Raw genomic sequence first — 27,495 nt, forward strand, 5'->3', positions numbered from 1 at the left:
TCTTTCCTATGATAGTGAAATTGATCTGATATTTTCTTCGCCATCCTGTCTTGTTGGGAGCTTCCTCAAGCCAAGGTGAGTGGAATAAAATCTTCACAGTTTAATGAATGTGAATGTGGACAAACATTAATAAGCTGCAGATGTTGTAAATCCAATATAAAAATAGAGAATGCTGAAACAACTCAGCAGGTCAGGCAGCATTTCTGGGGAAAGAAGGAGCAAATGTTTCAGACGATAGAAGGTGGGGTATCCTGGAAAGTAAATTCTCTCCCACTCTCCACAGATACTGCCAAGTATATCCAGAATTTTTATTTTAGTCTTGTTGCACTTCAAGGTGTGAAAAAATTTGGAGTAACTCAGCACAATCTCTGGAGTAAAGGAATAGGTGAAGTTTTAGGTCAAGACCCATCTTCAGACTGCGAGTCAGGGTTCAGGGAAACGAGAGATAGGAAAAAGTTCATAGAACAAATGAATGAAATGTATGCAAAAGGACAAATCAAAGCAAGCAAAAATAATCAAGGGAAGGTGGAGCCCACAATGATCCATTGTTGGTTGTGGAGAAGGTGATAACAAGTGGATACAAACAGTGTAACTCAGCAGGTTGACAGTGAAACTAGTACAACGACTAGGGTGGGGAATGGATGGAGAGAGAGGGAATGAAAATGAGATACTGATCTTCAGATCGTCCGAAAGATTGGTAAACTTGTGTTAATTGCTCGGAGCATTGAATATAAAATTTAGAAAGTCATTTTACATCTCTAAAATAATGTTTATTAACTGCATGTTCCACTATGGGGAAAATACAGATTTTTATTAATAGGGTAAAAACCCAGCAAGATCAAAAATAAAATGTGTGTAACCATAATGCCACAAGTTTGGAGAACATTTAAAATATAAGATATGGAATTCTAGGTGGTTCATTTACCTGTATTGCAAAATATTATGTGTGGGAAGGAACTGCAGATGCTGGTTTAAACCAAAGATGGACACAAAAGCTGGTGTTACTCAGACACCATCTCTGGAGAGAAGGAATAGGTGACGTTACGTGTCGAGATCCAAGATGGGTCTTGACCCAAAACGTCACCTTTTCCTTATCTCCACAGGTGCTGTCTGGCCCTTGTAAAATATGTTGTAGATGTATGGTAAGTTGTAATCTTCACCTTACAGTGATGGAGACCAGTGCAATGTCGACTTGGAATCTGCCAGAGAAATATTTAAGAAGCTTACTGAGAAAGACTGGGTTGTCGATGAGGTAAACATTTGCAGCATTTCATTTGGGTGACTTGGTTATGATTTCACCGTGAAAACTGGACATCCATAACCATGCAAAATACATACCTGCATTAACTATTTAATTCTTACTATAATTTACAGGAAATCAGATTATTAGAATGCAGTCATTAAGCCGGATGGAGCTATTCATGTCATTAACCATTCATGTCAAATACTTTTTGTCACTGTGATGATCAAAACATAAAGTGCTGGAGGAACTAACCGGGTCAAGCAACATCAGTGGAGGGAATGGACAGGTGACATTTTTGGTTGGGACCTTTCTTCAGACACTTAAGACGCCTGTCCATTCTCTCATCAGAATAAGGAAATCATAGGGGAGTCAAGAACCAGGGGACATAGTTTTAAGGTGAAGGGGGAAAGATTTAAGGGGTAACTTTTTTACACAAAGGGTGGTGGGTGTATGGCACAGGAGGCTGTTTAGGCACGTACTATCGCAACATTTAAGAAACATTTAGACGGTTACATGGTTGGATAGCTTTAGAGGGATATCGCCCCAACACAGGCAGTTTGGACGAGTGTAGATGAGATATGTTGATCGGCGTAGGCAAGTTGAGCCAAAGGGCCTGTTTCCATATTGTAAACTCAATGACTATGATTATATGGCTCCATGCCTCATGAGATGAAAGTGGGACAACAAAGAGCCACTATGAATGTGAATGGCAGCGTGGACAGTGGGCTGAAGGGCCTGTTTCCATGCTGTTTCTGTGAAACTAAATCTAAAACTATGCTGTTTGTTTGCAAGGTCATAAGTGATAGGAGAAGAATTAGGCCATTTAGCCCATGAAGTCTACTCCGCCATTCAATCATGGCTGATCTATCACTACCTCCTAAACCCATTTCCTGCCTTCTCCCTATAACCCCTGACACCTGATCTAATTGTGAATCTATCTATCTCTGCCTTAAAGGCATCTTTAACTTTCTCCGTATCCTGGAAAGCAGTTTACATTAAGGCTGTCTAACCTCTGTGATGGATTTATTTTGAAATGTGATTAATGGATATGTATTTGATAAGCTCCATGGACAGCATGTTGGTGCAGCAGTTAGTGTTGCCTCTAGGATTTAAGGGATCCAGGTTCGATCCTGCCCTTGTATGTTGTCCACGTTCTTCCTATGACTGCATTTCAGTTGGCACTGCATTTTTCTTTTGCTTTCTGTAGGTTAGTGACAAAAGATTCAAAGATGAGTTGATGGGTCTGTGAGAATTGTAACTTTATGAGACTATGTGTGCTGAAGGGCCTGTCCTGCAATGTGCTGTTCTGTGTTCTATGAAATAATAGAGGGGAAGTGAGACTGATGAGGTTGGGAAATGGTATGGTAATAAGTCGGGGTGGCACGGTGGTAGAGCTGCTGCCTTACAGCGCCAGATATCGAGGATCGATCCTGACCAAGGTGCTGTCTGTACAAAGTTTGTACGTTCTCCCTGTGACCACGTGGGTTCACTCCAGGTACCCTAGGTTTCCTCCCACATCCCAAAGACGTTCGGGTTTGAAGATTAATCTGCCTCTGTAAATTATCCCCAGTGTGTAGGATAGAACTAGTGTACGTGTGATTTCTGGTCGGAGTGGACTTTGTGGGCCAAAAGGCCTATTTCCGTGCTGTAACTAAAAACTAAAACTAACGTCAAGAAGCATTTGTTTTACAGATAACGTCAAGCCTGGGATCAAATTTAATTCCAAAACTTGGGACGTCTTGCCAAGACGTAGAAGCTTTGATGATTTACCTGATTCTACCAGAGTGCCCTATAATGCAGAATGAGAATAACATCGACACTTTGGTTGCCGGCTTTGTTAAAGCTCTCGCATGTCTGGATCCTGCCTCAAAAACTGCACTGGGTAAGAGAGTCAAGCCAAGCCAAGTGGCACAGTGGTAGAGTTGCTGTCTTAAAGCCCCGGCTTCGATCCTGACTCTGGGTGCTGTCTGTACGGAGTTTACACTTTCTCCCTTTGACCACTTGGGTTTTCTCCGGGTGCTATGATTTCCTCCCACACTCCAAAATCATACAGGTTTGTAGGTTAATTGACTTTGGTCGAAAAAATGTAAGTTGTCCCTGGTGTGTAGGATAATGCTGGTGTATGAGGCGATCGCTGGTGGGCACAGACTCAGTGGGCCAAATGGCCCGTTTCTGCGCTGTATATCTAAAGTGAAGTCTACAGTGAAGTGTGGCTCTTCTGCACGCATTTACTGACGGAGATTGAAGCAGGTTGGTGAAATAAGCAGGAATTTCAAAGTTGCTCCATTGAATTGACTCTTATGTGAATGAAAAATCTGCAACTGTTTGATAAAGTGGGGATGATGTTCGGTTAGAAATGTTCTCTCAGTCTCTTGCATCTATGGGAAGAGATCACTGAGCCACCGACAGCTTTAAACCTTCACTGACCACAAGTGAGGTACCTGATGACTGGACGACAACTTTTTCCAAGAACTTTAAAATAGCTGAGTGGGACAAGATGAACTGCTTACTACCTATTGACAGGCCCAGCAAGTTGCAGCATATAAAAAGGGGAGGCGTGCTCTTGCAGAGCAACATTAGTGGAGGTGGAAGTGCAAAGCTTGAGATCTAAATGCAGAGGCTTTGACAAGGTGGTTCAGAGACAACAAGACTAGTCACAGTCTTTTCCTTTTCTCTCTTACAATCCAGTACTAACTTAAGCAATAGAAAGGGCCATCAATGGAGTGGTATGTGATCTATAGGAGTCAATGTCCCTGACAAGTATGTTTGCATATGGGGCTTGTTCTTGTCAGACCACAGGAGATAGTCAGACTTTGCATGTCAGGCAGTTTGGATTTTTTTGGGTCTATGCATTACTTGAATTATAGATGTGTTGGAGGGTGAGTTTTGGATTTAGGTTTATTATTCCCATGTGTACAGAGATACCATGGAAAGTCAAAATGTCCAAACCTGTGGTTCCTTTTATTCATTTCTAATGATACAGCTTTGAAACAGGCCCATCAAGTCCGCACTGACCAACGATCACCTCGTACACTAGTACTACTCTACACACTAGGGACATTTTGCAGAAGCCTATTAACCTACAAACCTACATGTCTTCGGAATGTGTGAGGAAACCAAAACACCCGAAGAAAACACACGCCGGTCACGGGGAGAGCGTACAAACCACGTACATTCACAGCAGCGGTAGTCAGGACCGAACCCGGGTCTCTACCATTGTGAGGCAGCAACTGTACCACTGCATCACTGAAACATAGAAAATAGGTGCAGGCAGGGTCGGCCATTCGGCCCGTCTAGCCATCACTGCCATTCAATATGATCATGGCTGATCATCCTGAATCGATACCCCGTTCCTGCTTTCTCCCCAAATCTCTTGATTCCGTTAGCCACAAGAGCTATATTTGACTCTATCTTGAAAACATCCAGTGAATTGGCCTCCACTGCCTTCTGTGGCATAAAATTCCACAGATTCACATCTCTCTGGGTGGAAAAGTTTTTCCTCATCTCAGTCCTAAATGGTCTACCCCTTATTCTTAAACTGTGACCCCTGGTTCTGGACTCCCCCAACACGGGGAGCGTTTTTCCTCCGTCTAGCCTGTCCAATTCCTTAAGAATTTTATGTTTTTATTAGATCCCCTCTAATCCTTCTAAATTCAAGTGAATATAAGCTCATTCCTTCATCATATGTCAATCCCGCCATCCCGGGAATTAACCTGGTGAACCTACGATGCGCTCCCTCAATAACAAGAATGTCCTTCCTCAAATTAGGAGACCAAAATTACACAATACCACAAGTGTGGTCGCACCCAGACCCTTACAACTGTAATAGGACCTCCTTGCGCCTATACTCAAATTCTCTCGCTATGAAGGCCAACATACCATTAGCTTTCTGAGGAGTACTGAGGAGGATTACTGTTGCAACAACACATCGTCAGTTGGGTAAAGCTAACCAGTCACACAACAGATAGACACAGAAAGCTGGCGTAACTCAGAAGGTCAGACAGCATCTCCGGAGAAAAGGAATAGGTGACGTTTCGGGTCGAGACCCTTCTACTGACCCAGCTCACATCTCACTACCGTCTAGACCCAGCTCGCATTCCCTACGTGGATGAGCAATCCAATGCTTGGTGAAGAAGCTGGAAAAGAGGTGGGTGGAATAAAGTCTGGCAAGTAATAGGTAGACGGGTGAGTTGGGGGCATGGGGGGTGATTGGCAGTTGGGAGGACTTGGGCTGGAGATGAAAAGGAGACAAAAGCGTGTTGGATAATGAGAGAGGAGGAGTGAAATGTAAAGCTAGAGGGAGGGTTATAGATGGAAGGGGACGGTGGGAGGAAAGAGTGGCGGTAACGGTTTTGCGGGATGGGGGAACAGGAAAGAAAGAGGTGGAAGGAGGGTTGGAAAACTCAATGATGTGGTTCACTATCTCTTCCTGAAGAAAACTGGTGGTGCCAGCAATGGCTGCCTCACCAACAGTCTGTCCTTACTTTCTTTGTGTTTTAATTGTGTGTTAAATGTATGTTTTTAGCTTTCTTCAGTTTGTTTTATGTGGGGGTGTTGGGGAAACTTTTTCTAATCTCTTACGACGGAGATGTGATGGGGTGTTTTTTCCATATTGTTTCTCCGTCCACATTGCGTCCTAACATCAAGGAGTTTGCAGCCTTTGCTGGAGACTGACCGGGAGCTCCATCACGGGAGCTTGCGGACTTTAACATCACGGAGCCCGAGGTTGCTGGTCAGAGACTAACTTCAGGAATTCCAAGCCGCGGGGGTTTCGAATGCCCCGACGCGGGAGGTTTGACCGCCCCGACGCAGGGGCTTTGAGTGCCGGCTGCAGGAGCTTTGATTGCGCCGACTGTGGATGGTTTGACTGCCCCGACCGCGGGAGAAAATGAGTAAGAAGATTAGACTTTTTTGCCTTCCATCACAGTGAGGAATGTGGGGAATTCGCTGTGGTGGATGTTTATATTAACTTTTATGTATTTGTGTGTCTTATTGCTTTTTTTTCGTATGGCTGTATGGTAATTCGCATATTACTGAACCTTAATTGGTACATGTGACAATAAAAGACCTATGAAAGCTTTGAAACCTTTAAATTCTGGCCTACCAGTGATGCCCTAAAGAATTATGTAATTATTGAAATCATCTAGATTCAGCTCCTGCAGGAATGGTAGAGAAGGATGTTCCTGTCAATGATACTACTAATAATTATTGTATACATATTCCGTGAATATTCCTTGCCTTATTAATTTGAGAGTAGCCAATTATGTGTTTTTTTTTTAACCATTAGGAAAATACTGGTCGACCCTGAAATCATCCAACCTGAACGTACTTGTCGAGATGATTAGGATTCTGTTGAGCAACCGGATTAAAGAGCTTAATTTATTCCTACTGCAAAACCAGCACCTCCAGTTTCACCAATGTCCAATTGTTCTAAAAGAGGTTCTGGACGTACTGGAGTTGGTTTATGAAGTAAGTCATACAAAATGGTTATAAATAGAGCAAAACTTTAGACTTTAGAGATACAACGCGGATACAGGCCCTTCAGCCCACCAAGTCTGCACTGACCAACGATCACCCCGATACACTAGCCCTATCCTACACACTAGGGACAATTTAGAATCTTTACCAAAGCCAATTAACCTACACAGCTGCACGTCTTTGGAGTGTGGGAGGAAACTGGAGCACCCACAGGAAATGTAAAAACTCGTACACACAGGATTTGGGATCGAAGGTGAGTCTCTGGCACTGTAAGGGTGCAACTCTACCGCTGCACCACTGTGCTGTCCCTAAATAGAGCAGAGTGTATAATTTTAGACGGCTAAAGCATAAAACAGGTGTCACAATTTTTATTTTTGTCTGTATTTCATCTTAGGCAAATAGCAAGTCAGAATATGGCATTCCAGTGAGCAAATTCTACATCAGTCTTGAGGGCCTGTTTCCACTTGTAGGAAACCCACTGGTAAGTTTCGAACAACATCCTCTGAGCTGCTAGTCCCTGAATTAAAACTGAAGTTTGTGCTTGCATCATAGTTATTGCCGGCAATTTCTCTGCCGCTGCGCTGTGGTACTATCATGCTGCCGTCTTACATTTGATGCTTTATTTGTCATGCACACGAGTGCGGTGAGGTACAGGTGCAATAAAAAATCTTGCTCGGAGCGATAACATAGGCACATTGACTCAGATCAACCCACAAAAACACAATGTGCATATAATATAACATTTCTCTTAGAAAGAAGATTAGAAACACAAGGTAGACAAAAACGCTGGAGAAACTCAACAGGTGAGGCAGCATCTATGGAGCGAAGGAATAGACAACGTTTCGGGTCGAGACCCTTCTTCACCCAAAACGTCGCCTATTCCTTCGCTCCAAAGATGCTGCCTCACCCGCTGAGTTTCTCCAGCATTTTTGTCTGCCTTCAATTTTTCCAGCATCTGTAGTTCTTTCTTAAACAAGACTAAAAAGACAAGTCATGCAAAAAAAAACATAATTAGAAGAAAGTCCATAGTGGTGCAAGAGGTGTTCCAAAATGTTCTCTTTTCAAGATGGGATTAGGGCCATGTGGGACAGTTCAAGAACCTGATAGTTGCAGGAAAGTAGTTGTTCCTGCAACTTAAGATACTGAAATGTTTGCCCTTATGAGAAGAGGCAAACTCATGCCTTCTTCTGACTGATACTATTGGGCAGTGGCCACAGAAGCCTGAAGCGCTCCTCCAGGCTTCTGTACCTCCTGCCTGATGGTACCCGTGACAGTAATAAACCTAAACCGCACTGCTGAAGAAGCCCAAGTTTGATCCTGACCTCTGGTGCAGTCGGTGTGCAGTTCGCAAGTTCTCCCTGGGAGCATGTGGGATTCCACCAGGCACTCCAGTTTCTTCCCACATCCAAAAAACATGCTGGTTCACAGGTCAGTCAAACACTGTCAAGTGCCCCTAATGCTGGCAGTTGAAAGGCACGTGAGGAGGGATCATTTACAGGGAAATGGGTTTGATGCCATTGTTCAGAGATGGCATGAACTCTCCATTAAGACCCATCTGACAGCATCTCCCTCACAGCACACGTTCGATGGGCCAAATGGCTTTCTACTAGTTTGCAGGGAAGTGCCATCTGTGAATATTACAATAATACTTATGCTTTTTTTTTACCTTACATGGCAATCACCTGGAAAAGCCCGAAATTGCACAGTTTTTTCTCTCGTATCCATTCACCCTTGATCTATCTGCCAAGGTTCAGATGATTTACATTGATTCACATATGAGAAGACAGGTAAATAATTTTATCATTATCATCATCATTATCATCCTTTTATTGTCATCATGCAAAGCAACAATTGTACAGTGCAAAATGAGAAGACGTTTCCCAGGGAATACCGGAGCATCGCACATAAAAACTTAAACATTTCACGCATAAATAAAAAACAATCCAGTTCTTGCTAAAAACAGTACGAATAGTTTTTAAAAAAGTGCAGGTAAAAAAAGGAACATTAAAATACAAGTTTAAAAAAAAAAAAAAAGTCATAAAATGTCCAGGGCAGCTGATTTAAGTGGCCTGAGCCAGTGCCAGAGTTATTACTCTGTGCCAGTTATTAAATTGTCATTGCAAAAGCAGCAGAATCAGGTGGAGTGACTGTTTAGCAGCCTCACAGCCTGTTGAAGAAAGATGTTTAGCAGTCTGGTTGTCTGGGCTTTGATGCTGCGGTATCTCTTTCCTGATGGCAGGAGATCTAGATGTGTGTGGAGTGGGTGCAGTCTGTCCTTTGCTATGCTCAGTGCTTTTTTCAGGCAGCGGCTCTGGAACAGTTGTACCGAGGGTAGCGAGACGCCAATGATCCTCTCTGCTCCCCTCACTACCCTCTGCAGAGACTTCCTGTCTGAGCAGTTACAGTTGAAGTACCACGTGTTCATGCAGTACATGAGTACAGACTCCTCCGTGCCCCTGTAAAAAGTCCTGAGGATGTTGGTGGGAAGTGAGACCTGTTTGAGTTTCCTCAGGTAGTGCAGTCGCTGATGGGCCCATTTGACAATCCCAGTGATGTTCCTGGACCAGGTGAGACTGTCTGTGATTTGCACTCCGAGGAACTTTATGCTCTCCACTCTCTCCACCGTGGTGCCACTGATGTTGAGGGGTGTGTGTTTGGGCTGCGACCTCCTGAAGTCGACAATCATCTCCATTGTTTTGTCTACATTTAATTCTTAATTGTTGTTGCCGCACCAGTCCACTAGTTGTTTCACTTCCTCCCTGTACATTGTTTCATCCTCTCCACTGATGAGTCCCACCACTGTGGTGTCATCTGCGAATTTTATAATCCTGTTGTCCCTGAATCTAGTAGCACAGTCATGTGTGAGCAGTGTGAACAACAGCGGGCTGAGCACACAGCTTTGAGGGGAACCAGTGCTCAGCGTGATCGAGCCTGAGGTATTCTTGTCAATACGGACTGACTGCGGCCTCTCTGTCGGAAAGTCCAGGATCAAGTGACTCAGGGTGGTGTTGAGGCCCAGCAGGGTTAGTTTCTCCACAAGTCTCTGTGGGATGATGGTGTTAAAGGCTGAGCTGAAGTCAATGTATAGTATTCTGGCAAATGTGTTTTTGTTTTCCAGATGAGTGAGTACTGTGTGCAGCATAGTAGAGATGGCATCTTCTGTAGAACATTTGGGGTGATGGGTATGGTGCAAAATCTATGATTTTGAAGTGATTTAAGATTCTCTGCCTCGGTGTCTTCCTCAAAGATCCTCCTCAAAACCTATCTCTATGTCCAAGATTATGGCCACCAGCACTAGTACAGTCATAGTTATACCGCATGCAAACAGGCCGTTTGGCCCAACACATCCATGCCCAACAAAATGTGCATCTAAACTAGTTCCATTTGCTCACATTTGATCTATCTATATGACTAAAAGTCTGATCTTGACTGCTTTTGGCTCGCTGTGGTGTGATTTCCGAGAGAACACCACCACCTACGGCCGTCATTTTTGGCCACCTCGCTCAGAGCCCCCCTCCGCCTTCCGGGTCTGGAGTATTTTTCCCATCGATGAAAAATCAGAGAGATGTTAATGTTTTAAAACAATTCCCCATTCTCTCTGCTGCCCCCGCTGGTGGCAGGGGGGCGGGACTATAAAACCCGGAAGTGTAGTCCCTCACTCAGTCTCTACCAGACCCAGGAAGCGGGAGGATCACAGCTCTCTGAGCTGCGAAAAACACTGAACGCAAGTCTACTCCACGGTGAATCCTCTCGATGCAGCTGTAAGGTGGCTGCTGCCCAATTGTTAACGAGTTTGTGTTCACAAAATGAATTTTGGTTGTTGGGTGGCTGTTTGCCTTTGTGGCTTTTAAAATCGTTGTCAGCCCAAGAAACCAGTACCTTTGGCCCGCAACACCCATACTAGCGCAACAGAAAGCCCCCACCCCCCTACTGGCGAGCAATATTGGAATTGGTGGAGAGGTGAAATATTGCGTTGTTGACCAGCTCTCCCGTGTGATGCTGGGACCCAACGGGTCCGACTTAGTCTAGTATCTTTCTAAACCTTTCTTATCCATGCCTTGCCCAAGTTGTCTTTTATATGTTGTTATTGTTCCTGCCTTAAATACCTTCCCTGGCAGCTCATTTCATATATCCACCACCTTCTGAGTGATGCCGCCAGTCCTAAATATTAGTGCCAAATTTTGTTTGATTATATTCCTATGAAGTGTGAAGGGTCATTTAGTTATAGAAACAAATGTTGTGTACCACCACAAAATTCTTCACTCGCCAATTTCCCTAAACCAGGAAGATGGGTGATGGGGTACCCCAGTCTTTATTGCCCCAGTCACTGTCCCATCAATGTTCCTTGCTGTCCTGTGCAATATCCCATCAATGCCCCACTCAATGGCCACACATTGCGCTAAACACTGCCCCTTCTTATCCTGGTGACAAATCCTCAGTGCACACACATTGTCTTGCTCACTGCACTGCTCACTATCTTCCCGCCGTTTCACATCCCACGCCTCGGTGTTTATTCGACTCAATTTATGAAGCAAGGGATGTTAAATGCTTTAATCATAATTCTCTTGTCCTGTCTGTTTCAATGATTCATACACACATGAACCCTTTGTTCCTGCACATCATTAGAATTTTGCTATTGATCCTATATTGTATCTAAATGTATTAAAATTCCATCCACTTTTTCAACCAACTGTATTGGATGGATTGGATTGGATTCAATTTTATTGTCATTGCACTTTTCAGTGCAACAAAATGGTTCAGCCTGCAGTCATAACATAGAATAAATAACAAAACAAACACTCAACACAATTTATAACTACAACTACATTTGACTATAGAAACATAGAAACATAGAAATTAGGTGCAGGAGTAGGCCATTCGGCCCTTCGAGCCTGCACCGCCATTCAATATGATCATGGCTGATCATCCAACTCAGTATCCCGTACCTGCCTTCTCTCCATACCCCCTGATCCCCTTAGCCACAAGGGCCACATCTAACTCCCTCTTAAATATAGCCAATGAACTGACAACTGTCCTCCTTCCTGTTTATAGAACATAGGACATGGAACATTGCAGCACATGAACAGGCCCTTCAGCCCACAGTGGCTGTGCCGAACATGATGCCAAGCTAAACCAAACGTCTCTGCCTGCGCATAACCCATACTCCTCTTATCCTGCATATCCATGTGCCTATATTAAAGTCTCTTAAATACCACTAAGTCTTAAATATCACTAACAACCTTAGCAGCGCTTTCCAGGCACTTGCCACCATCTATGTGGAAAATCTTACCCTGCACATCTCCTTTAAGCTTTGAGGGGCTGTCGCACTGCGACGACCTAATTGGCGAGTAGAAGAGTTTAGCAGAGTTTGAAAAAATGTCACTTTGAAGACCTCCTTCGACTATGTAGAAGACCTCCTTCAACCTCCTTCGACCTCCTTCGACTATGTTGAAGACCATCTACAACTACATCCGACTATCTTCGATTACCTTAGACTACCCTCGATTACCTACAAATAACATGCCGACCTACTACGACCTACTTCGACTAAACCTACGAGTAAAAAAGTATCGATTTTTTCCATGGCGACCTTTTTTTAATCAATGGTATTTTTCAACATGTTGAAAAATACGCCGCGACCTAGCTGTGGTTTCGAATACGCGGGGACTACTCTCGAGCATGAAGGAGACCTCCTAGGACCTTGTATCGACCATGCTGCGAGTATGAGTCGAGGGCAAACTCGTCTGAACTCGTGGATTAGGTCGCCGCAGTGGGACAGCCCCTTTACCCCATTCATCTTGAAACTATGTCTGCTTGTCTTAGATATTTCCACCCTGGGGAAAAGATTCTAACTGTCGACTATTTATGACTCTCATACTTTTATATCAGTTCTCACCTCAGCCTCCAATACTCCAGAGAAATTAATCCAAGGCTGCCCAACCTCTCCTTATAGCTAATGCCCTCTAATCCAGGCAGCATTCTGGCAAACCTCTTTTGCTCCCTTTCCAAAGCCTCCACATCCTTCCTGTAATGGGATGACTAGAACTGCCCACAATACTCCAAATGCGACTTAACCAAAGTCCCATCAACCTGTAACATGTCTTCCTGACTTAAGCTCCATGCCCTGACCGATGAAAGCAAGCTTTGTTGCAAATTACTCTAAAACGGCACAGAATGCTGGAGTAACTCAGCGGGTCAAGCAGCATCTCTGGAGAAAAGGAATAGGTGATGTTTTGGGTCGAGACCCTTATTCAGACCTGCCTGGATTAGAGTGTATAAGCTAAAAGGAGATGCTTGGACAAATTTTGATTGTTTTCTCTGGAGCCTCAGAGGCTGAGGGGCATCTTGTTCGAAGTGGATGAAACTATGAGAGACGTAGATACAATAGACAGTCAGAACCTCTTTCCCCAGGGTGGAAATGTTAGACAAGAGGGCATAGTTTAGATTAGTTTAGACTTACACCTTGGAAACAGGCCCTTCAGCCCATCGAGTTCGCACCGACCAAGGCCGAGACCCTTCTTCTGAAACGTCACATCTTTCTTTTCTCCAGAAATGCTGCCTGACCCGCTGAGATACTCCAGTATTTTGTGTCTATCAATGGTGTAAACCAGCATCTGCAATTCGCTCCTACACAATCTATACATAGGTTTCTGCGTTGAAGGTCCAGTACTAAGTCACTAATCTATATTAAATTAAAACTGTGTGTGTGTGCGTGTTTTTCTGTGTGCTTCTGCCTGACTCGTGGGTGCCAGCCGTAGAGATTTCACTTTTCATTCCAAGTATCCACTCCTGATTAAATTTTGTCGTGTTTATGTACACATTTTTAATAAAATCCTTCTGCCCCCCCCCACACTCATTCATTTCGTCACCTCCTGCTGGCCAGCGACCCTAACGGCCGCTCGCGCCCGCCTCTCGCCTCAAAGACGGCATTTAAAAATAGCTGCACTGTTGAGTGCTGGAATCTTATGTTCGAGTTGGAGGACCACGTCTCCCGTGGGGGCTACGGGTATGGAACGGCTGCGTTGTGGGAGCAGACCCAACGGGTCTGCACTTGGCCTAGTATGTATATAAAAGTGGAGGATCCAGTAATGACAATGAAGTGCGTCACTTCTCAATCATTTACCATCAGTTCCTGCCCTTAATGTTTTTAATCCCTTTAGTTGCATGGATTAATGATTGTAGTTTAAGTATCAGTATGCTCAATGCTTTATTTAATGTTATGAAAATGTGTGCTATCTATCTCTTTTTCCACCTCTGCTGCTTAGATGAAAGTTTTCGAAACTCTTCGCTTCACATTCCGCAACGTGCTGGCAGGAAGCCCAGAACCACCCAGAAGTCTCGTGCTCGAGTTGATGGTTGATCGCCAAAACTTAGTTGCTGATACATTTGAAAAATTGAGCAAGGTGACGAAGGCCGATCTACATAAAGAACTTCAGGTAAACAATGTCCTTTAAATACATTAAGAACCATGAATTGTTTTGGCTGAATCACCAGCATTGTTATGTTACTGAACAAAAACACAGTTGGCAAAGAGTTGCTGCTTCACAGCGCCAGAGACCCAGGTTCGATCCTAACTTTACGTGCTGTCCATGAGGAGTTTGTATATTCTCCGTGTGACTGTGTGGATTTCCTCTGCGTGCTCCAGTTTCTTCCCACATCGCAAAGACTAAGATTTTGCTCCGTTAAAACCCATGGATATTTTGCGTTTTGTCCCTTCTTCAGAAGGATGGTTTGTAGGTTAATTGGTCTCTGAAGAAATGTCCCTAATGTGTATGGAGTGGATAAGAAAGTGGGATAACATTAAACTAGTGAACGGGTGATTGCTGGTTGACATGGACTCAGTGGGCCTAAAGATCTGTTTCCATTCTGTATCTTTCAATCAATCAATCAAAACTAGAAACCATTAACTATGACATCACATCCCCCAGAGAAACCATCAGAATTTGAATACATTTTAACTGTTGTGTCAATAAAAGGCAACCTATCAGGTGACTGCTGACAAACTACTAAGGAAATCAAGCAGCATCCTTGAGAGAGAGAGATACATATTTATTTAGGTGAAACACCCTTCATATTAGTTCAGAGATACAGGATGGAAACAGGTCCTTCGGCCATCGCGTCCACGCCAACCATCGATTATCTGTTCACACCAGTTCAATGTTGTCATAAGGTTGTTGTCATCGTTGGCTGTCTGTATAGAGTTTGTTCGTTCTCCCCATGACCTGTGTGGGTTTCCTCCGGGTGCTACGGTTTTCTCCCACACTCCAAAGACGTACAGGTTTGTAGGCTAATTGGTTTTAGTAAAATTGTAAATTGTCCATCGTGTGTGTGGGATAGTGTTAGTGGATGGGGTAATCGCTGGTCAGCGTGGACTCGGTAGGCCGAAGGGCCTGTTTCTCCACGCTCTATCTCTAAACTAAATTAAACTAAACTAAAGTATCTTTGTAACCATTTTTCTACATGTGCATTTGCATCATTTCTGCAGGTGACATTTGAAGGGGAGCGTGTCCTCCATCCGAAAGCTATGAGAAATGAATTCTTCAAATTTGTTTTTCAAGAACTGGTGCAGCCAGAGTCAAAGATGTTTATTTATTTTCAGGATTTCAGAACTATTTGGTTTCCTTCTCAGGTGAGTACGTTAAAGTGCAACAGTTCACACTGATCGATCTTACACAAACACTAATTTCTCCTCAGTACCATTAAAGATCGTATTACATTCCATTAGATTGCATTGCCAACACCTCCTCAACTCCTGTGTTGTGTCTAAACTGTCAACCAGCTTAAATCATGGATAAACAAGAAACTTTGGGCAACGCAATGGCTGAGCAGTGGAGTTGTTGCCTCACAGGGCCAGAGACCCACGTCTGTATGATGTTTGTACGTTCTCCCTATGACCCTGTTAGTTTTCTCCGGGTGATCCAGTTTCCTCCCACATTCCAAAGACTTGGAGGTTTGTCAGTTAATTGGCTTCTGTAAAATATTGTCCCCAGTGTATGGTTAATCGCGGGTCGGCGAAAGGGCCTGTTTCCACAATGTATCTCTAAACTTAGACCCAAACCTTGTAAAAATATATTGTCTTTGTCTATGGCGCTACTCACTAACACCATTCCCTAGATGACTTCACATGGAGTCATATAGTCTGAAGATTGAAGGCATAGCAACCTGATCATTTTGATTTTCGAATGGGGATTGCTGACACAAACGGCACCTCATCAGAAGATGGAAGTCAAAAACTGAGCATCGTGCAGCATAGAGTCATATAGTGTGGAAACAGGCCCTTCGGCCCAACTTGCCCACATTGAGCAATGTCCCATCTACACAAGTCCCACCTGCCTGCATTTGGGCCATATTCCTCTAAACCTATCCTATCCCTGTACCTGTCTAAATGTTTCTTAAACATTACGATAGTATCGCCTCATCTACCTCCATGGAACCTCCCGGAAGCTGGAAGAGACTAGATCTAAAAACCTTTCAAACAATGCCCATGCACAATCTTCCTCATTCTAGGATAGCCCCTGCAATGTAGTTAATTTTCTACTTTGGAATATCTTTGTGGTGCTACATTGGATTTGCTTTAAGCAAGCAAACTGGGTTGAAGATTGTAATGTGAGAATAGCCTTATAAAAATGTAAACTAACCAATATGTGTTTAAAGAGTCAAATATTCAATCTACATATAGATTGGGTGAATCAAATTGGCGGGGGTGCTGAGGAAGAGGATTTCTTGGAATGTATGCGGGATAGTTTTCTAAACCAACATGTAGAGGAACCAACGAGAGAGCAGGCTATTCTAGACTTGGTATTGAGTAATGAGGAAGGGTTAGTTAGCAGTCTTGTTGTGCGTGGCCCCTTGGGCAAGAGTGACCATAATATGGTTGAGTTCTTCATTAGGATGGAGAGTGACATTGTTAAATCAGAAACAAGGTTTCTGAACTTAAAGAAAGGTAACTTTGAGTGAATGAGACATGAATTGGCCAAGATTGACTGGCAATTGATTCTTAAAGGGTTGACGGTGGATATGCAATGGAAGACATTTAAAGACTGCATGGATGAACTACAACAATTGTTCATCCCAGTTTGGCCAAAGAATAAATCAGGGAAGATAGTGCATCCGTGGATAACAAGGGAAATCAGGGATAGTATCAAAAGAAAAGATGAAGCATACAAATTAGCCAGAAAAAGCAGCCTACCAGAGGACTGGAAGAAATTCAGAGCCCAACAGAGGAGGACAAAGGGCTTAATTAGGAAAGGGAAAATAGATTATGAAAGAAAACTGCAGGGAACATAAAAACTGACTGCAAAAGTTTTTATAGATATGTGAAGAGAAATAGATTAGTTAAAGCAAATGTAGGTCCCTTGCAGTCAGAAACAGGTGAATTGATCATGGGGAACAAGGACATGGCAGACCAATTGAATAACTACTTTGGTTCCGTCTTCACTAAGGAAGACATAAATAATCTGCCAGAAATAGCAGGGGATCGCGGGTTAAAATGGAGGAACTGAGTGAAATCCAGGTTAGCCGGGAAGTGGTGTTGGGTAAATTGAATGGATTAAAAGCCGATAAATCCCCAGGGCCGGATAGGCTGCATCCCAGAGCACTTAAGGAAGTAGCCCCAGAAATAGTGGATGCATTCGTGATAATTTTTCAAAACTCTTTAGATTCTGGAATAGTTCCTGAGGATTGGAGGGTAGCTAATGTAACCCCACTTTTTAAAAAGGGAGGGAGAGAAAACGGGGAATTACAGACCAGTTAGTCTAGCATCGGTAGTGGGGAAACTGCTAGAGTCAGTTATTAAAGATGGGATAGCAGCACATTTGGAAAGTGGTGAAATCATTGGACAAAGTCAGCATGGATTTACGAAAGGTAAATCATGTCTGACGAATCTCATAGAATTGTTTGAGGATGTAACTAGTAGATTGGATAAGGGAGAACCAGTGGATGTGTTATATCTGGACTTTCAGAAGGCTTTCGACAAGGTCCCACATAAGAGATTAGTATACAAACTTAAAGCACACGGTATTGGGGGTTCAGTATTGATGTGGATAGAGAACTGACTGGCAAACAGGGAGCAAAGAGTAGGAGTAAACGGGTCCTTTTCAGAATGGCAGGCAGTGACAAATGGGGTACCACACGGCTTAGTGCTGGGACCCCAGCTATTTACAGTATATATTAATGATTTGGACGAAGGAATTGAATGCAACATCTCCAAGTTTGTGGATGACACGAAGCTGGGGGGCAGTGTTAGCTGTGAGGAGGATTCTAGGAAGCTGCAAGGTGACTTGGATAGGCTGGGTGAGTGGGCAAATGCATGGCAGATGCAGTATAATGTGGATAAATGTGAGGTTATTCACATTTGGTGGCAAAAACAGGAAAGTAGACTATTATCTATATGGTGGCCGATTAGGAAAAGGGGAGCTGCAACGAGACCTGGGTGTCATGGTACACCAGTCATTGAAAGTAGGCATGCAGGTGCAGCAGGCAGTGAAGAAAGCGAATGGTATGTTAGCATTCATAGCAAAGGGTTTTGAGTATAGGAGCAGGGAGGTTCTACTGCAGTTGTACAGGGTATTGGTGAGACCACACCTGGAGTATTGTGTACAGTTTTGGTCTCCAAATCTGAGGAAAGACATTCTTGCCATAGAGGGAGTACAGAGAAGGTTCACCAGACTGATTCCTGGGATGTCAGGACTTTCATATGAAGAAAGACAGGGTAGATTTGGTTTGTACTCACTAGAATTTAGAAGATTGAGGGGGGATCTTATAGAAACTTACAAAATTCTTAAGGGGTTGGACAGGCTAGATGCAGGAAGATTGTTCCCGATGTTGGGGAAGTCCAGGACAAGGGGTCACAGTTTAAGGATAAAGGGGAAATCCTTTAGAACCGAGATGAGAAAAACATTGTTCACACAGAGTGGTGAATCTCTGGAATTCTCTGCTACAGAAGGTAGTTGAGGCCAGTTCATTGGCTATGTTTAAGAGGGAGTTAGATGTGGCCTTTGTGGCTAAAGGGATCAGGGGGTATGGAGAGAAGCAGGTACAGGATACTGAGTTGGATGATCTTCCATGATCATATTGAATGGCGGTGCAGGCTCGAAGGGCCGAATGGCCTGCTCCTGCATCTATTTTCAATGTTTCTATTTTCCACGTTGTGTCATTGGCGTTATGTTTTTTGTGTTTTGTGTTATGTGTTTTGTTTCCGTTTGCCATCTTCGTTTTAGGTGAAAGTCCCCATGAAGAATTACTTCCTGCTTGGAATATTGTGTGGTCTTGTTGTGTACAACAAGTGTGTGGTTTCTATCCCCTTTCCACTCGCGCTGTTTATGAAGTTACTGATGAGCAATCCATCTCTGAAGAATCTATCAGAAATGGCTCCTGATTCGTACAGGTATCTATCTATATTACTAAAAGTTTGATCTTGATCGCTTTTGGCCCACTGTAGTGCGATTTCCTAGAGAACGCCGCCACCTACGGCCATCATTTTTGGCCACCTCGCTCAGAGCCCACAGCTGCCTTCCTGGACCAGAGGATTTTTCCTATCGATGAAAAATCGGAGAGATATTAATGTTTTAAAATATTCACCATTCTCTCTGCTGCCCCTGCTGGAGGGAGGGGAGAGACTATAAAACCAGGAGGTGGGTTGCCTCACTCAGTCTCTGCAAGATGGAGGAAGCCAGAGGGCCACGTCTCTCTGAGCTTTCAATAACACTGAACACATGCCTACTCAACTGAGTCCCCTTAATGTGGTTTGAAAATTAAAATATGGTTGGTTTGAAGTTAAAAGGCACTGCCTGCAAATGGTTGTTTCGGTGCTTTGGCTTGAAGTTAAAAAGCACTACTTCAAATGGTGGTTTGGGTGCTTTGGCTTGAAGTTAATAGGCACTACTGCAAATGGTGGTTTTGGGTGCTTTGGGTAACTTCCTGTTTGCACTGTATATTGATTTTAGATAAAACGCTACCACTTACGGCTGTGATTTGTGGCCATCTTACTCAGTTCCCCTCTGCTCAGCAGGTGCAGAGGCTTCTTCCCATCAATGAAAAGTAAATTTATTGTAAGTGTTTTAAAAATGTTGAGAATCTCTCTCTCCATGAAGGCCACGCCTTTTCCAGTGTGAGGGGGAGGGGATATAAAACCGGAAGTGTGGGTGTGGCTCAGTCTGCATGATGGGAGAGGGAGAGATTACGACTGTCTGAGCTGTGAATCAACTGAACACACTGAATGTCTACTGAACTGTGAGTTTGGTGTTTTGTGTGGTTTTATGGTGGTTTCACCCTGCTTGAAATGGTATGAAACTGCACCTGAATTTAGTGGCCTTGCACCCTGCTTGAAGTGGTAAGAAACTGTACTTGAATTTGGTGGCCTTGCAGTCTGCTTCAAATGGTAGGAAAATGGGTTCGAATTTGGTGGCCTTCCACCCTGCTTGGTGGAATTTCAAGGAATAGCCATGATTCAACCGTCAGCCCAATGGCCGTGAGTGAGCTTCCAGCACATCAGAACTGAGGGACTGAGCTGCCACCACAAGAACCCATACCAGCGCTCCATAAAGCCCCCCCCCCCCCCCCCCCCCACTGGCCACCAATATTGGAATTGGTGGAGAGGTGGAACATTGCGTCGGGGGACCAGCCCTCCCGTGTGAACATGGGACCCAACGGATCCCACTTAGTCTAGTGTTCTTATATCACTGGGTATTTGCACAGGCACTGCCTGACTTGTGTAAGAGTTACGTTGCATGAACTCTTACGCAAGTCAGATTTTACGTGTCGGAATCACCGACTCTGCATCCACTTCATCCCCTGCCCAAAATAACTCTCTGGGAGTATGCATTGTAATCCATGCGGCATGCTCACCAAATCCTTGTCTCTCTCTCTCAAACGCAAGTCATTGTAGTTGGGCTAAAGTTCACTGTCTCAGTAGTGTCCAGCTATGACTCAGTCACAGCCTCAGTGGAGGAAATCTGCATCCATGTTCTCCAGGGATACTGCCTGACCCACTGAGCAACTCCAGCACTTATAAACTTGAGTTCTGCTCATTCCCTCTTCTCCCCTCTCCCATCAGGCAAGGAGTACAGAAGTTTGAAGATGCACACCTCCAGATTCAGGGACAGTTTCTTCCCAGCTGTTATCAGGCAACTGAACTTCTCTCTCATCAGCTAGAGGGCAGTCCTAACCTCCCATCTACCTCATTGGAGACCTTTGAACTATGTTGTATTGGACATTATCTCACACTAATGTTGTACCCTTTATCTTGTATCTGTGCAATGTGGACAGCTTGATTGTAAACATGTATAGTCTTTTCTTTGACTGGACAGCTCACAACAAAATTATTTCCATTGTATCTCAGTACATTGATAATAATAAACTGAACTAATCTAGACTCTACTTCTACAGTTCCAGTGGAATTTCCAATTTGTGTAATATAGTCATTGTCATACACCAGGGAAACAGAGCCTTTGACCCAACTCGTCCATGCCAACCAAGATGTCCCAACTAAACTAGTTCCAATTGCCCGCATTTAGCCTATTTCCCTCTCTATCTTTCCTATCCATGTAACTCTCCTACTGTCTTTTAGATTTTGCTATAGTACGTGCCTCAACAATCTCCTCTGGCAGCTTGTACCATACACCAGCCACCCACCACTGTGTGAAAAAACTTGCCTCGCATATCTATATTACTAAACGTCTGATCTTGACCGCTTTTGCCTCACTGTGCTGCAATTTTCGAGAGAACGCCGCCACCTACGGCCGTCATTTTTGGACACCTCGCTCAGAGACCCCCTCCGCCTTCATGGACCAGAGGATTTTTCCCATTGATGAAAAATCAGAGATATATTAATGGGTTTTTTTAAATCGCCATTCTCTCTGCTGCCCCTGCTGGAGGGAGGGGAAGGGATTATAAAATCAGGAAGTGGTGTGCCTCACTCAGGAAGCCATGTCTACTCAACTGTGAGTGCCCTTAATGTGGTTCTAAAATGCTTGCAAAAAGTGTCTCTATTTGATTCTAAAATGCTTGCAAAAAGTGTCTCTATTGGTTCTAAAATGCTTGCAAAAAGTGTCTCTATTGATAGATCCTTTATTGTCATTCAGACCTTACGGTCTGAACGAAACTATGTTGCCTGCAGTCATACACAGAATCAATAATAACAAAACATACAATAAACACCAATTAAACATCCACCACAGTGAGTTCACCAAGCACATCCTCACTGTGATGGAGGCAAAGTCTTAGTTTCCATCTCTTCCCTCCTTGTTCTCCCTCTGCGCTGAGGCGGTCGATCCAGGCCGGAGATGCCGCTCTCCAGTCCAGCGGACCTCCGTGGTGATGTCGCCGCTGCCGATAGCCGGAACGCCATCCCCGCTCCGAGACGGCCCGCCACAGTATCAGCTCCGGGCCGCCGCCCCAGCTCCAGGTCGATGCCCCAGCTCCAGGTCGCCGCCCCAGCTCCAGATCCTGCAGTCTCCGCACCGGGCCGCTGCCCCAGCTCCAGGCCGATGCCCCAGCTCCAGGCCGCTGCCCCAGCTCCAGGCCGCCGCGCCAGCTTCTGGTCCCGCAGTCGCTGCTCCAGGTCCCGCCGTCTCCGCTCCGGGCCGCTGCCCCAGCTCCAGATCCTGCAGTCTCCGCTCTGGGCCGCTGCCCCAGCTCCGGGCCCCGCTGCATCAGCCCCAGGCCGCCGCCGAAAGCCAGAACGCCGCACCAGCAAGTCGGGCCACCGCTGCTCAGCCCCGAAGACGGCCAGCCTCTCGTTGGTAAGTCCTGGCTGGCTCTGCCTCCGGAGCCTCGGGGTCGGTCGCAGGCTGGAGGCCGCCAGCTCCGCCATTAGGCCTCAGCGCAGACGGAGGCAGAGAAGGGGGATACGACATGAAAAAGTCGCATTCCCCCGAAGGAAGAGACAGAGAACATGTTCCACCCCCTCTAACACAACCCAACAAACTAAAACTTAACCAAAACAAGACAAAAAAAACAACAGAAAAAAGTAAAGACAGACGGACTGCAGGCGAGCCGCAGCTGTTAACAGCGCCGCCACTTCCGGAATGACATGATTGACAGGAGAGTCAATTGGTTCTAAAATGCTTGCAAAAAGTGTTTATTAGCTCTAAAATGCTTGCAAAAAGTGTCTATTGTTTCTAAAATTCTTGCAAAAAGTGTCTATTGGCTGTTGTTGTGGTGGTAACTACTTCGAAAGGCTGCACTGCAAAAAAATAAAATGGCTGTTGGTGGTGGTAACTGCTTTTAAATGGCAGCACTGGTGGTGGTAATCGCTTTTAAATGGCTGCACTGCACACAAAAATGGCCAATGTTGGTGGTGGTAACTGCTTTGAAGGGCTGCACTGCAAAAATAAAACGGCAGTTGGTGGTGGTAACTGCTTTGAAAGGCTGCACTGCAAAAAAAAATCTGGCTGTTGGTGGTGGTAAGTGCTTTGAAAGACTGCACTGCAAAAACAAATGGCTGTTGTTGGTGGTGGTAACTGCTTTGACTGGCTGTACTGCAAAAAATGGCTGTTGGTGGTGGTGGTAACTGCTATGAAAGGCTGCACTGCAAAACAAATGGCGGTTGGTGGTGGTATCTGCTTTGAAAGGCTGCACTGCAAAAAAATGGGTGTTGGTGGTGGTAACTTCTTTGAAAGGCTGCACTGCAAAAAAAAATGGCTATTGGTGATGGTAACTACTTTGATGGGCTGCACTGCAAATAAAATGGCTGTTGGTTGTAGTAACTCCTTTGAAAGGCTGCGCTACAAAAAAAAATGGCTGTTATTGGTGGTGGTAACATGCTACAAAGGCTGCACTGCAAAAACATAAGGCTGTTGTCGATGGTGGTAACTGCTTTGAAAGGCTGCACTGCAAATAAAATGGCTGTTGTTGGTGGTTGTAACTGCTTTGAAAGGCTGCACGGCAAAACAAAAAGGCTGTTGGTGGTGGTAACTGCTTTGAAAGGCTGCACGGCAAAAAAAAGGCTGTATTTGGTGGAAACTTGACAACTTCCTGTTTGCACGAATATTGATTTTAAATAAAACGCTACCACTTACAGCTGTGATTTTTGGCCATCTTACTCAGTTCCTCACCACTCATCAGGTGCAGAGGATTCTTCTCATCAATTAAAAATAAAAGTGTTTGTGTGAAAAAAAATATTTTGAGAATCTCTCTCCTGTCAATCATGCCATGAAGGCCACACCCCTTCCAGTTGGAGGGGGAGGGATTATAAAACCAATAAGTGTGGGTGTGGCTCATTCTCTGCAAGATGGGGGAGAGAGAGGTCACGACTGTGAGCTGTGAATCAACGGAACACACTGAATGTCTACTGAACTGTGAGTGTGGTGTTTATGTGGTGTTTTGTGTGTTTTTATAGGGGTTTTATGGTGGTTTCACCCTGATTGAAATGGTATGAAACTGCACTTGAATTTGGTGGCCTTGCACCCTGCTTGAAATGACATGAAAGTCCACTTGAATTTGGTGGCCTTGCACCCTGCTTGAAATGGCAGGAAACAGCACTTTAGTTTGGTGGCCCTGCACCCAGCTTGAAGTGGTATGAAACTGCACTTGAATTTGGTGGCCTTGCAGCCTGCTTGAAGTGGTCAGAAACTGCACTTGCATTCGGTGGCCCTGCACCCTGCTTGAAGTGGTAAGAAACTGCACTTGAATTTGGTGGCTTTGCACCCTGCTTGAAATGGAATTTCAAAGAATGGCCGTGAGTCAACTGTTAGCCCGCCAGCCGTTAGTGAGCTGCCAGCACATCGGGCTTGAGTGACTGAGCTGCCGCCCCAAGAATCCATTTGGCCCACAATGTCCATACTAACCAGTCCCTTCAGCCCACAGTACCCATACTGCATTGGGGGACCAGCCCTCCCGTGTGAACATGGGACCCAACGGGTCCCACTTAGTCTAGTTCTTATTAAATCTTTTCCCTCTCACCTTAAACCTTAAACCTATCTCCTTTGATGTTGATTCGCCTACCCTGGGTAATAGACCCTGTGCATTCACCATATCTATTCCTCTCATGATCTTATACACCTCTATAAGATCACCCCTCGGCCTCCTGCGCTTCAAGGAACAAAGTCTATCCTGCCCAACCTCTCCCAACAGCTTAGGTCCTCTGAATTTACTAAGTGTTTTTCCTTCCCTTCTTGGTTGTTTCCAGATATCTGAGAGGTATTTTGGACTATGATGATGTCGATGAGCTTGGCCGTGACTGTACGGTGAGTAAATGATAATGTATTTTAGTCATGGTGTATTGGAGCAGATCTACAATTCTTATGCACAATCGTGAAAAAAGAATTTCCATATGCTGTACAGACATTAATGCCACGTATTTGGGTTCCAGAATGAGGCTCACTTGAGCAGAAGGTGGACCATTTGGCCCATTGAGTCTACTCCACCATTCAATTATGGCTGATTTATCTTTCCCTCTCAACCCCACTTTCCTGCCATCTCCCCATAACCCTTGATACACTCTAGATAATCACGGGACAGGTAGCATCTCTGTAGAGAAGGAATGGGTGACGTTTCAGATCGAGACCTTCCGCAGACTGATGTAAGGGAGGATGGAGGTAGATAGATAAGAAAGTGTGAAGGTGTGAAAACGGGTCAAAGGGAATGTAGAATAGGTCATTGTTAGCTGGGAGAAGTTAACAACAAAGCAAATAGAGATAAAATGTAGTCGGAGACAGTGAGACTGGTTGGAAAACTGGGAAGGAGAGAGAGGGAAAGCAAAGGTTACTTGAAGTTTGAGAACTTAATGTTCATACCGCTGGGGTGTAAGCTGCCCAAGCGAAATATGAGGTGCTGCCCTCCAATTTGCACTGTGCCTCACTCTGACATTGGAGGAGGCCCAGGACAGAAAGGTCAGTGTGGGAATGGGAGGGGGAGTTAAAGTGTCCAGCAACTGAGAGATCAGGTAGGTTCAGGTGGACTGAGCCTGCGCTTGGTCTCGCCGATATACAGGAGTCCACACCTGGAACAGCGGATAAATAGGTGAGTTTGGAGGAGGTGTAAATGAACCTCTGTCTCACCTGATTAGACTGTCGTGGTCCTTGGACTGAGTAGAGGGTGGAGGTATAGGGACAGGTGTTGCATCTCCTGCGGTTGCAGGGGAAAGTACCTGGGGAAGAGGTGGTTTGGTTGGAAAGGGACGAGTTGACCAGGGAGTTGTAGAAGGAACGGTCTCTGCAGAAAGCGGAAAGAGGTGGAGATGGGAAAATGTGGCCAGTGGTGGGATCCAGTTGAGGTGGCAAAAATGTTGGAGGATTATGTGCTGTATGCGACGGCTGATGGGGTAGAAGGTGAGGACTAGGGGGGGTCTGTCCCTGTTATGACTGGTGGAAGGGGAGCAAGAACGGAGCTGCGGGATATCGAGGTGACCGTAGTGAGGCCCATGTTCCCTAAACAATGAGACATCTCGGATGTCCTGGTAGGGAACACCTTGGGCACAGATACGGTGTAGACGGAGGAATTGGGATATGTACATTGAATTGTCAAATTTTAGGTAATAACCCCCCTCCCCCACCTTTTCCCCCCTTTGTGTCCAAACTTGACGCGCACCCATTTCTCCCACTGTCCTGACTTTCAATGCTCTCCCCTCCTGTCCCCCCCCCCCCCCCCCCCCCCCCCCCCCCCCCCCCCTCCCTACAGAGCGGAAAGATCGCACCGACTAGCGATCCCCGTACACTAGTCCTATCCTACACACTAGGGACAATTAGCAATTTTGCCAAAGCCAATCAACCTACAAGCCTGTAAGTCTTTGGAGTGTGGGAGGAAACCCACAGGGTCATAGGAAGAACATACAAACTGTAGTCAGTGTTGAACCAGGGTCTCTGCCGCTGTGAAGCAACAACTCTGGTGCCCCACTGTGCCACTGGTTGTATCTATGTTACCCTGCTTTTGCAACTGCTTGCTACATACTAGGAGCAATTTACAGAGAGCAATTCACCTACAAATGCACACGTCTTTGGGATATGGGAGGAAACCGGAGCACCCAGAGGAAACCCATGAGGTCACAGGGAGAACGTGTAAACTCCACACAGACGACGCCCAAGGTCAGGATTGAACCTGGATTTAGTTTAGTTTAGAGATAGACACATAGAACATAGAAATTAGGTGCAGGAGTAGGCCATTCGGCCCTTCGAGCCTGCACCGCCATTCAATATGATCATGGCTGATCATCCAACTCAGTATCCCGTACCTGCCTTCTCTCCATACCCCTGATCCCCTTAGCCACAAGGGCCACATCTAACTCCCTCTTAAATATAGCCAATGAAGTGGCCTCAACTACCCTCTGTGGCAGAGAGTTCCAGAGATTCACCACTCTCTGCGTGAAAAAAGTTCTTCTCATCTCGGTTTTAAAGGATTTCCCCTTTATCCTTGAGCTGTGACCCCTTGTCCTGGACTTCCCTAACATCGGGAACAATCTTCCTGCATCTAGCCTGTCCAACCCCTTAAGAATTTTGTAAGTTTCTATAAGATCCCCTCTCAATCTTCTAAATTCTAGAGAGTATAAACCAAGTCTATCCAGTCTTTCTTCATAAGACAGTCCTGACATCCCAGGAATCAGTCTGGTGAACCGTCTCTGCACTCCCTCTATGGCAATAATGTCCTTCCTCAGATTTGGAGACCAAAACTGTACGCAATACTCCAGGTGTGGTCTCACCAAGACCCTGTACAACTGCAGTAGAACCTCTCTGCTCCTATACTCAAATCCTTTTGCAATGAAAGCTAACATACCATTCGCAATGAAAGCTAACATACCATACAGCGTGGAAACAGGCCCTTCGGCCCACCGAGTCCGTGCC

The 27,495-nt window shown here is 45.0% G+C and overlaps 2 protein-coding genes across 2 annotated transcripts in view; both read left to right on the plus strand.

Annotated features, from left to right (window-relative positions):
* The window catches only part of LOC129700896 (probable E3 ubiquitin-protein ligase HERC3), a 275,970-nt gene that overhangs the window by 155,196 nt on the left and 93,279 nt on the right, over positions 1–27,495 (plus strand). The window lies entirely within an intron of this gene.
* LOC129700920 (probable E3 ubiquitin-protein ligase HERC4) overlaps positions 1–27,495 on the plus strand; it is a 70,261-nt gene that overhangs the window by 25,875 nt on the left and 16,891 nt on the right. The window contains exons 10-19 of the mRNA XM_055641738.1: positions 16–75; positions 1,168–1,252; positions 2,936–3,125; positions 6,531–6,712; positions 7,116–7,202; positions 8,413–8,508; positions 13,987–14,157; positions 15,207–15,350; positions 18,940–19,106; positions 24,849–24,906. Coding sequence (XP_055497713.1) covers positions 16–75; positions 1,168–1,252; positions 2,936–3,125; positions 6,531–6,712; positions 7,116–7,202; positions 8,413–8,508; positions 13,987–14,157; positions 15,207–15,350; positions 18,940–19,106; positions 24,849–24,906 — 1,240 coding nt within the window. The remainder of the gene's footprint in view (positions 1–15; positions 76–1,167; positions 1,253–2,935; positions 3,126–6,530; positions 6,713–7,115; positions 7,203–8,412; positions 8,509–13,986; positions 14,158–15,206; positions 15,351–18,939; positions 19,107–24,848; positions 24,907–27,495) is intronic.

This window comes from Leucoraja erinacea, chromosome 1 (genome assembly GCF_028641065.1).
Source record: "Leucoraja erinacea ecotype New England chromosome 1, Leri_hhj_1, whole genome shotgun sequence".
Taxonomy (NCBI): domain Eukaryota; kingdom Metazoa; phylum Chordata; class Chondrichthyes; order Rajiformes; family Rajidae; genus Leucoraja; species Leucoraja erinaceus.